The 13,151-nt window shown below is 42.6% G+C and overlaps 1 protein-coding gene across 21 annotated transcripts in view; it reads right to left on the reverse strand.

The window, feature by feature from the left end:
• Positions 1-3,361: 3,361 nt before the first annotated feature.
• The window catches only part of TPM1 (tropomyosin 1), a 29,221-nt gene continuing 19,431 nt past the window's right edge, over positions 3,362-13,151 (reverse strand). For 7 of the 21 annotated variants that reach the window (XM_033189856.1, XM_033189859.1, XM_033189860.1 and 4 more), the window contains 3 exons: positions 12,923-12,985; positions 12,556-12,625; positions 3,362-4,199 (listed from right to left, as the gene is read on the reverse strand). In XM_033189856.1, the coding sequence (XP_033045747.1) occupies positions 4,117-4,199; positions 12,556-12,625; positions 12,923-12,985 (216 nt within the window). In that variant the 3' untranslated portion in view covers positions 3,362-4,116. The other 14 variants (XM_033189851.1, XM_033189852.1, XM_033189853.1 and 11 more) reach the window with 4 other exon arrangements.

The raw sequence follows: 13,151 nt of genomic DNA on the forward strand, positions 1-13,151 counted from the left end.
GAAAACCCTCAATGTCAAAAAGTATGTATAATGGAAGGAACACTTCTTGTATTGCCCAACATTTCTAATTTCTTTCCAAACCCTTGTCTCCAATTCTGGAAATGATGGCTCCCTGAACACCCTAGTGCTTTTTGTTTTGATTGGAGAATTTGGATTTTTTTTCCCCTCTATATACATCTGACTGTAGATTAAAAAAAAAAAACAGCTACAAATAGTGTTGACAAGTTGAAAAAATGGTTAACACACATTCAAATACTTGAGTAAAACAGATATATATATATAAATTTTTTTTTTCCAGGAGAAAAAAGAAATCAGGCCCAAAGTATTGAACTCTGGAGGATATAAACCACCATATGCAAATATTAGATTTTGTTTCTGCTAACGACATCTCTAGGAACAATAAGGAGGGGAATTGTTTTTTTTTTTTTTTTTCCTGCCTCAGCCTCCTGGGTAGCTGGGACTACAGGCGCCCGCCACTATGCCCGGCTAATTTTTTGTATTTTTAGTAGAGACAGGGTTTCACCGTGTTAGCCAGGATGGTCTCAATCTCCTGAGCTCGTGATCCGCCTGCCTCAGCCTCCCAAAGTGCTGGGATTACAGGCGTGAGCCACCGCTGGGAATTGTTCTCTTCAATGTCAGTCTGAACAAGTTCAGAATGTATCCACAAAGCGCTTTTCTTTTTTCTCTTAAGAACTGATTGTAGGCCAGCACAGTGGCTCATGCCTGTAATCCCAGCACTTTGGGAGGCCGAGGTGGGCAGATCACGTGAGGTCAGGAGTTCGAGATCAACCTGGGCAACATGGTGAAACCTCATCTCTACTTTTTAGAGTACTTTCTTACTCTTTATTTTTATACAAAAATTAGCCAGGCGTGGTGACATGCACCTGTAATCCCAGCTACTCGGGAGGCTGAGGCATGAGAATTGCCTGAACCCAGAAAGCGGAGGTTTCAGTGAGCTGAGATCATGCCACTGCACTCCAGCCTGGGCAACAGAGTGAGACTCTGTCTCAAAAAAAACAAAACAACAACAACCAAACAAACTGTAGAACTCTCATTATTTTTTGAAGATGCTTATGTTTTTATCTGTGTCCTTTCTCTGTGGAGTTCCACAATGTTTTACTCTGAACAGGGCAACTGCTCCAGCTATTCACTCTGAAATCTGGGCCTGCTAAGTTTCAGCAATGGAATTTAGAATATGAATCTTGAATTCTCTCTCTACACTTCATGGTTCTCTAAATGGTCACGGACCATCTCAGCTTCCAGCCTTGGCCTTTGCATATTGAAGAGTCCTCATCTCTGTACCTTGACCTCACAGAGTGGCACGTTCAGAGGTTATCACACCCAGTCATACCCTAGGCGTGTACCATGTAGAGACAGGGCTGTTCTCCTTTTTTATATTCATCTGAAAGATTAGGTAATCATTCTTCGAATTGGCATGATGCTTCATAATTAACTGATCTCGTCTGATCTCTGGAACCCAAGGGGGAAGTCAGATGTTAAACCACTCCCTCACGGTCATGTCAGCTGCTAAACGGTTGACTCCACCTCCATCTTCCCGGCCTCCTCCTCTCCTAATTATACCTGCGGCTTCATCTGTTATCTAGAAACTGTTTTTCTTCTGCTGTAAAATGTTTGAAACAAGGGGAAGGAGATTCCAGGCAGGGCGCAGGAGCCACAGAGGGCCAGAGTTTGAAGCCCAACCCCACTATTTGGGAGCTACTGAACTGAGTCACTGAGCATCAGTGATGTGAGGCTTAAGTGAAATAGCCCTTGTGAGTACAAATTGTTTAGCACACATAAATGGCATCTGAAAGTATTAAAAACTGTCATCATAACTTGGGGTAATGTTAGTCTCCCTTTAGCTTCACAAGGATGGGTGGTCTTTGGAGCACAAATGGCAAGTTGAGGACCACAGCAGTTAACTTTTTGTTTTTCGAGATGGAGCCTCACTCTGTCATCCAGGCAGTGGCATGATCTTGGCTCACTGCAACCTTCGCCTCCTGGGTTCAAGCAGTTCTCCTGCCTCAGCCTCCCGAGTAGCTGATTTTAAGTGCATACCACCGCGCCTGGCTAATTTTTGTAACTTTAAGTAGAGACGGGGTTTTGCCATGTTGGCCATGCTGGTCTCATTCGAACTCCTGACCTCAAGTGATCCACCTGCCTCAGCTTCCCAAAGTGCTGGGATTACAGGCGTGAGCCACCGTGCCTGGCCAAGCAGTTAACGTTCATGGAACAAGCCCTAGGTGCCTGGTACTGTGCCGTGTACTTGAAGTGGTTATAGATTCGACTCCCACAATTATAAACTACGAGCTAGGTGCTAATCTCATCTCCATTTTAAAGATGGAGCAGCTCAGATTTAGGAACTTGACAGGTTAGGCAGCCTAATACAGGTGGAGTCCTGATTTGAAGCCAGATCTGGCTCCCAAGTGAAAGAGGCCAGGTTTAGGAAAGGCTTCCATGACTAGAGTGATGCAGAGAGGGTTTTTTCCTAGCTGAGGATTGGCAGAGGGGAGACTAGGGGTGCTGAAACTGTAGCAGGGTTGAGACCAGTGCATTTATTTGCCATGAGCAAGGGGACAGCTTTTTGGAAGGAGACCTAAAACCAGGCTCCGGGACCCTGCTTGGATTCTTTGCCTTACAGCCTTTGTCTTTCTGTGGAGAAGAGATTCCTGACTAAGGGGCATGGAAGTACAGTTACAGAGATATTTAATACTTTTGAATGAAAATATATCTGCATCCAAATGAGTTTTCATTTATTTCCATTCTGTTTGCTTTTTTCTCCCTGCAGCACAGTTGAAGCCGGTATTGTTTGTAATCTATTTTATTTGCTTAGAGTCTTCAAGAGCTAGGGAAATGACTGATGACATTTTTAGTTTCCAAGTCTGAGAAAATGGAGACGTATTGGAATTGAGAACTCACAGGAGTTGGGAAGCATAAGGTCATAAAGACTCGCTAAAGCACTAGTTTCAGTCAAATCACATTGCTGGGGGACAATAGCAGATCTGGCACATTAACCCATCATTGGTTCTTGTGTGGCTATGCCACTGCTAGAGACTTAGCTAATATGTCAGGAAGAAAAATCCCCAAACCAGTAAAGCCACTGCCAAAGTCCTACATGTATGTGCAGATATACACCAATAACATTGAAAATGACATTTGGAAAGGGTCTCTCCTGCTTGGTTATAACTTTAACGGACCAAAATAACACTGCCTTTAGTGTTTCTGAGAAGGTAACACATGAAACCCAGTTTCCCCTGGACTCTGGGATATCGTTTTGAGAACCTATTTGTGGCAGAAGGCAGGTCAGTGGCATGATCAAAAGTTCACAAATGAAGAACATACAAATGACAGGACCACCAAATTTAGAAAATGTCCTACAATGTGCATTTTATTCCATGTCATTATACAATGTTTACATATAGTTATAACTCTCAAGAAAATGTCCTTTACCAATTGGATGTAGTGTCTAAATCTTTCACTTTAACATGAAGAACTGAAAACAGTGGAAATCCACATTCATTGTTATCCTACAGATTGTCATGAGCTGCACATGTGCCAATCAGAAAGGAATGGAAGTCTTGGAAGAGCAGCGTGGCTTACAGACCCTTGGCTTTAGTGAATTCAGGCATGCGGGATCCATAGTCTCATCTTGTAGTAAAACTCAAGACAAAATAAATTAGTGTTGGACAGAGTTCTACATTGTACAATGTTGAACAAAGGACCACAGGGGACCTTCTGTTTAAAGTAGCACCAATCCACACCTGATTGTGTTTCCAACATTCATCTTCCTGTTGACTCTATCATTGGCACTTTGAATGGAACTTCTTCTGCTTTAGTGAGGATTCCTACACTGACTAAGCATACGGTGTTGCTAAACTCTCTACAAAGTGTGGCAACATCAACCCGGGAAATGGCACATTTAAACCATGATCGCCCTGACATGGGCTTGCCTTTTTGTGTGTGTTTTCTCCACCCCCTGACCTAGCTGGTATTTCGTGGATGTTTCTGTGACAGTGGTAAAAGTAAATAAAAATGCATTTAAGGGGTAAGCAGGTGTTTAAAAACAAAACAAAACAAAAACAAAATGAAAGAATGTGGTCGCAGCTAAGGAGGTTTTCACATGTTGTTTAACTCCAGTAAAGTCTGATCCAGCATCTGATGCATACTAAGGTTTTCTTCTTTGGCATGAGCCACTTTCTCTGTGGTGGGATTAGAAAATTAAGTCATGAATAGCTGTGCTTTGGACACAATGGTGGTTTGTACATTTAGGCAGGCAAACATCAATCACAAACACAGGATGAGATGATTAGAACTAGGCATGCTTGTAAGACATTACTCATTTCTAGACAAGAACCTAAGATGGGGGGAGGACGTCTTTGACCCAAAGGAGCAATGGCACGCATTCTCATAGAGCAGTCAGGTGCACCTCCACTAACCATTCACTGAGGATAAAATGCACATGGGGTTTGCTGAAGGTTCACTGACTGTGTGCCGTGGGAATAGGGAGAGGTAAAAAACCAAATACAGCTGCAGCACTGTTATACAGACTGGAGAAGTTACAAACGGCAGACATTTCTGAGGTACAGGCAGTTAAAAGTCTAGGAGTTGTGCGGTAACACAAACTCACAAAAACAAAGATGACATAAATAGGTTTTCTGAGAACTTTTAAAATGATTTATTTCTGTTGCTCATAAAAAATTGTCAACATGTTTCATGCACACTTCATTAGGACATTCTCTTAATATTTTTATAGTGTTTATTAGCATGACATTCTCCCCAGACTCCAACAGCACCATTAGACTGAGTAAAGCATACCTTTCAGACAACCAGGAGCTTCTGGCATGAGTTCCTGTTTTCAAAAGCTATTTTGCCCAAGCATAGGAACATTTAATCATATTTCAAACACTATACCATATATTTAGAAGTTAGGAATATGAATATCTAATAGGAATATATATACACACACATATGTATACTTAAAGTAGGACTCATGGCTGTCGGGAAATAGAAAACTTTTTTTGGGTGGGGCTCCTCATTATTTATCAGTTCAAACGAAAGGACCTGCTATTTCAAAGAGCAGTGCTGAATTGACATAAGTATTTTACCATAAAAGCTGTTTTGTGATTAAAGAGAACGTAATTATTCCAGCCATATAGAGAAAAATGCAGGCAAGGCCAGCCTTTCAGCCAATTCCTTGTATTTGCATTTCTGCAGAAAGCAACTGTTTTCAACTCTATTAGTTGAAGGTAGGACAGTCTTAGATTTTCTGCACATGGGCTCTACTAGAATTCAGCCCAAGTTTTTTCACTCTTAAGTTTAATCCTCATTCAGAGCCAGCTTTAGTTCATTAGTGAGGCGGCGGTTTTGCTCAAGTTGCTGGTAGAGTTGATCTGTACAGGTCAGCAAGCAGGTTAGCAGAAAAGAGGCAGAAGGAAGAGAGGTTAGCAGACTTGGTGAGAGGCAGTTAATAGAGAACAGAGACCTCAAGCAGGACAGCAACTGGTCACTTGCTGAGCAGTTTACTCTTACTCCATAGACACCTGTCCTGTATTCAGGAAGGGTAGATCCTAAAAAGCTTGGTAGACTTAGGAAGGGTCAGAATTTCTCTCTTGGTGGGGAAAGGAGGGGAGGAGGAGCAACACCATAAGAGGAGGAGGAAGAGTGCACGTTCCTCTTATACCTCACTAAACCACTTTGTGAGCTGAGCCATACACTTTGTGAGCTGGCAACAGATTTGGGAATGGAGGCCTGGCTGGAGGTGAGCCCAGTGCGACATCCATCTCTTGCTAGGGCTGTGTTGAACTTAGGTGAAACCTCGACCTGCCCAGTGCTGCCCACCTCTTCCAGAACCCCTTTCCCCTCCATTCACAGGGCAGGCTTTCCCCTCAGGTAGTACCAACTGGGGGTTACTGCTTTTGCTGCACTGAAATTTTTTGAAATTTGGAATTAAGTCCCTGTCCTTCCCCCAGTCACCGCGATACAGGGTACACATTCTGACTCTCGTCTAGCTTTGATAGTGTTATCCATTCAAACAGCAAAAGAACAAGCACTTGTCACCACTCAACACTGATTTAGAATTTATCTGCTGCTTTTTTTTTTTTTTTCTGAGACAAAGTCTTGCTCTGTCACCCGGACTGGATGCGGTGGCGCAACCTCGGCTCCCAGGTTCACGGCATTCTCCTGCCTCAGCCTCCCTAGTAGCTGGGACTGCAGGCGCTCACCACCTCGCCCGGCTAATTTTTTTTGTATTTTTTAGTAGAGACGGGGTTTCACCATGTTAGCCAGGATGATCTCGATCTCCTGACCTCGTGATCCACCCGCCTCAGCCTCCCAAAGTGCTGGGATTACAGGCGTGAGCCACCACCCCGCCCGGCCCTATCTGCTTACTTCTTGAAGAGGATGGCATTCATGTGTGGTGCTAATGGATGTGTATAAAATGAACAGAACTTGCAACACCTACATGAAGACCAGCATGATATACATTTTACACACTGACACGTGATCTGCTTCCAGGGGAAAACAACTGCAGGAGTCAGTCTGTATCTGATGAACCAGGGGACACCCACGCTATGACAAGCAAGAGCCTGCTATGCACTGGCAACAGCTGGAGGATGCAGGGTGGCTTTGAATGCTGGTGACAACTTGGACCTAGAAATACTTCATGATCTTGAAAAGCTAACAGTCCTACCCCTGGGGAAAATGTGCCTGCAGCCCCCAGGTCTGTCGGGAGATTGAGCAGTTCTCACATTAACATTCTCTCATAAACGGTAGGACATGGGAGGATGCTATGCTTGTTATGTTTTCTCGCTTGGAATATCTGCTGCTCTGTCCTCCTCACTCATCCACATTTTCTGAATACACAAAACCCCAGTCAACTGTCAGCTACCTCTTCCAGGGAGCTCCCAGTCAGAACAGTTCTCTCTTCCTTGTTGGCTCCAAATGCACATGCCTGTGAGTTCGGACTCGCTTCACTCCTCTATCTCCCCACCAGATGGCCAGCTCATGGAGGGCAAAGAGCCTTTCCAGCCCATCTCTTTACCACACCCCCACTTTCCCACGGTGTTTTGCAAGTGACATATGCTTGAGGGCTGCAAGACATAAATCCCATGACTACATTCACACTACGGGCACAGGGGACTGTCTCCATGGGCAGGGAGCATGTCTCAATTTGCTGAGCCCAAATGTTTGGCCAGGCTAGAATGGAAGAACTTTGCTGAAAATCTGGAGAATCCAGAGGGTCAGTGTGAACTCAGCAGGAAGGACAGCGGTCCTTCCGACAGCCTCCTCTGGACCTGCTCTGCTTCAGCTGCTGTGGAGCTGGTGTGCATGGGTGGCCGAAAGGCAGGCACAAGACTTGCTCATATCCTTGGAAGTGTTTTCCCTACCGTTCTATGGAGACTCCCAGCTGTCTGAAGCTTCAGGTGCCCAAACTCAGTGATACTTTTGGTTTGGCCTCCACTGGAGCAGCTGTAGCTATGACCTGGCCCTTTGAACCAGAAGCCTGGGCTCCAACAATTTCTTGATAAACTTGACTTGCTGTTTTCCTCTTGCACGTGCACACCTTGGGCTACTCCTGACCTGCCCTCCCAGTCCATTAGTGCCCCACTTCCCCTTGTAGAGTGTACTGATAGAAAGTGTGAAAGTTTCTGGAAGGATTTCCAAAAAACAGATGTGCCTCCAGAATTACATGAAAATCTGCTCAGCAGAACTTTCAGACTTGGCATTTTGTCTACGTCAGGAAGCAGGATTTACTCAGAGAAGGGTACTCTTCTCTTATTCTGAATTTAAAAAAGAACAAGGAAGGAATCATAGAAGCAGGTCCAAGGAGCCTTAAGAAAAGAAAAACATGAAATCATAGAAGTCTTTATACGCTCAAGGGAGAGACACTGTCCAGATTCTAAAAGTCCACCATACTACGACCACAATACTTTAACTCTCAGCTTTCTTTTAAAAAAGCATTTCCTCTACGCTTTGAAGTCTCTGTAGAGTGAGAATGACACTATCTTCTGAGTTTGTCCAGATTTATTTCAGTAGGGTGGTGTATCAGCCCTCTCGGGCTACAAAAACTATATACAAAACATGCAGATCATCCATGTTAAAAAAGAAAACCAGGAGAAATATATAGCTAGATTGTTGAGGAAGGAGAAATGTTGGGGATTATGACGCTAAAGTCCATATAAGTTAAAGTTCTAATTTTTACAATGTATTTTTTTAAAAAATCAGTTAATTGCTGTTTGTGAAATAAAACAGAAGCCCAAATGAAATACAACTGTCTTCTGAACAATTTCCACCAACTATCTTTTTGGGAAAAAAAAAAAGAAACTTTCATTGCTATATTTTTAAAATCTCCACAAATGAAAACACAGCCATTGAACACAAAGACTATGAACAATCCCTCCAAAAGAGTATGTGCTAAAAATCACAAATCACAACTGACCAGAGTAATCATATTTAGAAAACCTAAGGTGTCATTTTCATGATCAAAATAAAAGTGGCTGAGTCATGAATATACTTCAAAAAAGCTTGAACTTTTCTTTGTGCTATAAAAGGATGACTGACAATAACCAAAACTTACATTGTTTGAATTCAAATTCTTTTTCACCCTTCTCAATGTATAACTTCCTAGTAATATAGGACAGCTACGGAACCATTCATCATGAGCCTTTGATTAGTTAGCCAGGTCCTCCCAAGCAGGGCCACCAAAACATCAACATAGAGGGGTCACTACATCCTGAGCTAAACCTCCAGGAAAGGAAGACACTGATCAAGCCAGACCTTTCAACTCTCAACAAGCAATGTCCCCTGTGTGTCCCAGACTCCAAAGCAGAGCCATCACAATTCCCCCAAAACCCCCACAGATATCCAGACCTCATTCTAACCTCTGAAAAACAGACGGATGCAGGCTTGAGTATTTTTTTAAAGTTCAACAAGGAACCACTGCTTTAGAAACTCCTGATGTAATTCTGTATAGTGTTCAGAATTTAAAAAGAAAAAGAAAGCAGCAGCCAAACACTAACCCTCATATGTGTGAAGCAGCTTTGTAGTTTTATTCAATGTTAAAACTAAAATGTCAATAAATAAGAAGTAAAAAGAATAGCAAACAGAAAGAGCTTACACAGTGTTTATTTGACACTGAAACGAAGAGCTTCTGTACAATAGAAAGCACAGTGTGTGCCTGGCTCTAAGGCAGGATGCTAAGAGAGAGAACCAGGGTCACCTGGAGAACAGACAAATGCAGAGCTCAGAGAGGTGGGACATCCAGCTCGACGAGGGAGTCTTGGGAGAAGTGAAGCAAAGAAACTTATCTGCGTGAAGATAAAAAGGTGGGAGGGAAAAAAAGTGGCGCAATGAGAAAAAAAAAAAAAAAGAAAAAAGAAAACCAAACCAATAGATGACAGCACCTGAAACACAGACAAGAAGCAGTCATGCAAAACCCACTGCCAGCCACACCCTTGGAAGGACGTCCCACCTGAGGCCGTCACAGGCCGCCTTTCAGCAAGGGTCCATTTTAAGAAAACCCATGAACAGAATTTAAAAACAAATTTTAAGCTACACTCATCTTTCAGAATATTTAATCATACTTGATGCAAAAAGTTTTTCCCAAAGAATCACCACATTTTAGTACTGGAAAAGACCTTAGAGACAGATGATCTGCTCCTCCCCCTCATTTACAAATGAGGGATGAGAAGATAGACTGCTCTCTGGTTTCCATGGCAACAGTCATGTCTCTAGGGGCTTTTTTGTTGAGTATGGGGATTCTATAACGTCTAAGGCCACAGGCACATGCCATACTCTTCAAGTTATCATTTTTCCTGCATGGGTAAATGAATGACAGGTGGGCTTGGAAAATGACATTTCCAGCTTCAGGGAATTTAGGGTGATATTAGAATGAAGAACTCTGAACCATTCCAGGTTAGAATTTAAAGTAGTAGGAAAAGTTTAATATTGAAGTTTGGTTAGTAATATGTAAATTAGTTGTATCTGTTGAAGGTTCTTCTCATGATAACAAGACTACCTACTCCAACTCTTACTGCCTAACAGTAACATCTGGGCCATTAACTCCCAGGCTCACATTATACAATCTGTGTTGAATTTCCCATTTCTTTGACACAGGTCGTGGTAAGTATTTATCGTGGGTATTTTAATTCTTTTTATGAAAACAGAAAATTAAAGGCTTGGTTACTCAGCAGAGGGTTCTTTTTACTCTAGAATTTTCTTTTTTTTTTGAGACGAAGTCTGGCTCTGTCCCCCAGGCTGGAGTGCAGTGGCATGATCTCAGCTCACTGCAAGCTCCGCCTCCAGGGATCCCGCCATTCTCCTGCCTCAGCCTCCCGAGTAGCTGGGACTACAGGTGCTGCCACCACACCGGGCTAATTTTTTTTGTATTTTTAGTAGAGACGGGGTTTCACCGTGTTAGTCAGGATGGTCTCAGTTTCCTGACCTCGTGATTTGCCCGCCTCGGCCTCCCAAAGTGCTGGGATTACAGGCGTGAGCCACTGTGCCTGGCCTACTCTAGAATTCTTAAAAGTAAAAGAGATGATCTTTTATAGTACCACTGTTAGGGCTGTATTGGATCATGCCAATTTCCTTATCCTCAGATTCTCAATAACCTGACACTTTAAGGGTTCCTTCAATTTATATTTATTTTATGAAAATGATTTTGTTGTACTTAGTTGAATCTCAGGAAACAAATTTTTGATATTTCTTGAGATGTTCCTGTACAACAAATGGCATGGCCGTCTAGTTTTACTTGAGTTTAGCTTAATTTCCCAAAAGGATAGTGCTCAAGGTCACTCATTCTAGTTCACTGCTCTAGTTTAGCACTTACAAAATAAAAGGATTCTGAAAAGAAAACGGTTTGTATAGACACTTAATCTAGTTGGCCTTTATATTAGTAGAAAGTGAAAAAACAACTATTCTAGGTTATGACAAAAAGGGGGAACACAAGAGTGCAAAGATGGAGATCAAGGAGCAAGGAAGGGATGGTGGTGAGTTTATTACATTAGCATGAGGGCAGGGTGTAAGCAGGCAGAGTGGATGCACGTTTACATGGAAGTCATATCGTTGAGAGCGTGGTCCAGCTCCTCGCTGATGGCTTTGTACTTCAGTTTCTGAGCGTACAGCTCGTCTATGACCAGGAAGTGGAAGGCAGAGGTGCAAGAACATGGAGAGTGATCAAGAGATGGAAGGTGAGTGAGGGTGGTGCATGCACCATCCCAACACAGCAGCAAGAAAAGGGCAATGCATGAAGGGGTTGGTGCCGCAGCAGGTGGCCAATGCAGGAGGCGTGCGTTTTGTTTTAAATAAATTGAAACAAAAACAAAGAGAACAAAACCCATTAGAAAATAAAATGAGAAAGACTCAATACGAAAATCATAACAAATATGGTAGGTATATCAGTAAACCATGTTAAATCCTAAACGAAACCACAGAAGGCTATCTCCTGATGAGGGGACACGGGCTAATGGAACATCTTTCTTTTGCAGAGCTATATTTTAATTACACTGGAGTAGTCAGCCATCTGCAGCTATAAACAATGGGGAAAAAAAATCCAACGGCAGTGTTTTGGAAGAACAATGTGTGACTACAGCCTGTAGTCCTTATCCGGCTCCACCTTCAAACCACTGACTTCCTGACCACACTAGACCACTGGGATAGCGATTTCTTAGTGTCATTTAAGCTACTCCTGTGGTCTTCCCACTCAAGCTGCCTATTACTGGTCCAGGAGGCTTGAAAAGCAATGAGTGCCACACTTTATATGGCAGTGGTATGGTAGTCTGTAATCTAGTTTTGTAATGCTGCAGGTTTCAGACTTTGCTGCACTTTGGCAGATCATTTTGCAACCATTTGTCATTCTCTCTTCTCCACTATTTTGATTATCTGTACCAAACACTAGTTCCTTCTCTAATCCCTTCTGTGATGTATATATTTGTTTGTCTTTTTTCTTTCTTGTTCATAGCTAATCCTTCACAAACCTCAAAGCTCAACATTTAGGATATCCGTGAGATAGAGTGGTTATTACTAAAATAAAACCTAAGTGCCTTAGGGGAGAAATGCTTAAGTATAATTTTCCCCTCCTCCTTCAGGATATAAAGTAGTTTGATAAGATAATACATGACTTAAAAAAAACCCCAAATCCTTACTTTGAATTCATACTTGGAAGAAGATGGCTTCTTCTAAAAACAAGTCCACAATCACCACATCATTCCCAATTTAATTAGGAAGTAACACTAAAGATATAAAATATACTGAGTCATTCTCACCGATAAGCACCTCCCTCACAGTGAAAAATAAGCCTGCCACACTTCTAATGAGCATGAAGTCAAGCTGGATGGCATCTGCCACTATGGCTGGTAGCTAACTAGTCACCTGGTGAGCAGAAGACTCAGGTTCATGAGTTTAAGAGCCACAGAGGAAAACCCCAGAGGACAGACAGGAAGAATGTGCAAGTGCAAAGGAGCGTATCAAGGTGGATGCCCTTGAATTGGAAAATTGTTTTGCCACATCACTATTCAACCAGAAGGATTAAACTAAAAACACTACTTAAGATCTTACCTTCTAAGTCATCAATGCTTTTCTCCAATTTAGTTACTGACCTCTCCGCAAACTCAGCCCGAGTCTCAGCCTGTAATGATTTATTTGAGTTAAAGTTGGGAAGTTTTGTGTTTCCCGCAGCTACAAACATAGGGAAACTAGAGGATGTAAATGAAGCGCATCACCCATAAAGTGGATCTGAAACTACTTGTCAGTTTCAGTCACCTCTGTGAGAAATGGCAGCTAGCACTGGACACACACTCCAAGGCAACCTTTGAATATTCCTGACTTGGATCACTAGAACTTTAAAATGAAAAGGCCCTGACCAGTTCCATGAAAACAAACTCATTTAAAATCCAGTTGGCTTCATCCACAACTCTCATATTACCTCCTTCAGCTTGTCGGAAAGGACCTTGATCTCTTCCTCATATTTGTCTTCCTTCTGCGAGTACTGTAATTAGAAAGAGCATTCCAGATGTCAGGCTGCAGCGCAATCTACTCATGGCTTCTCATGCAAAGAACTCGCCAGCCCAGCCAACAGATGTTAAGGATCTCTTAGGAGGTAATGGAACCTCTGATATCAAATGGCACACTGCAATACATTCTCTGCTTTCTTG

Source organism: Trachypithecus francoisi, unplaced genomic scaffold (assembly GCF_009764315.1).
Source record: "Trachypithecus francoisi isolate TF-2019V2 unplaced genomic scaffold, Tfra_2.0 Lachesis_group3, whole genome shotgun sequence".
In the NCBI taxonomy this organism is placed as follows: Eukaryota; Metazoa; Chordata; class Mammalia; order Primates; family Cercopithecidae; genus Trachypithecus; species Trachypithecus francoisi.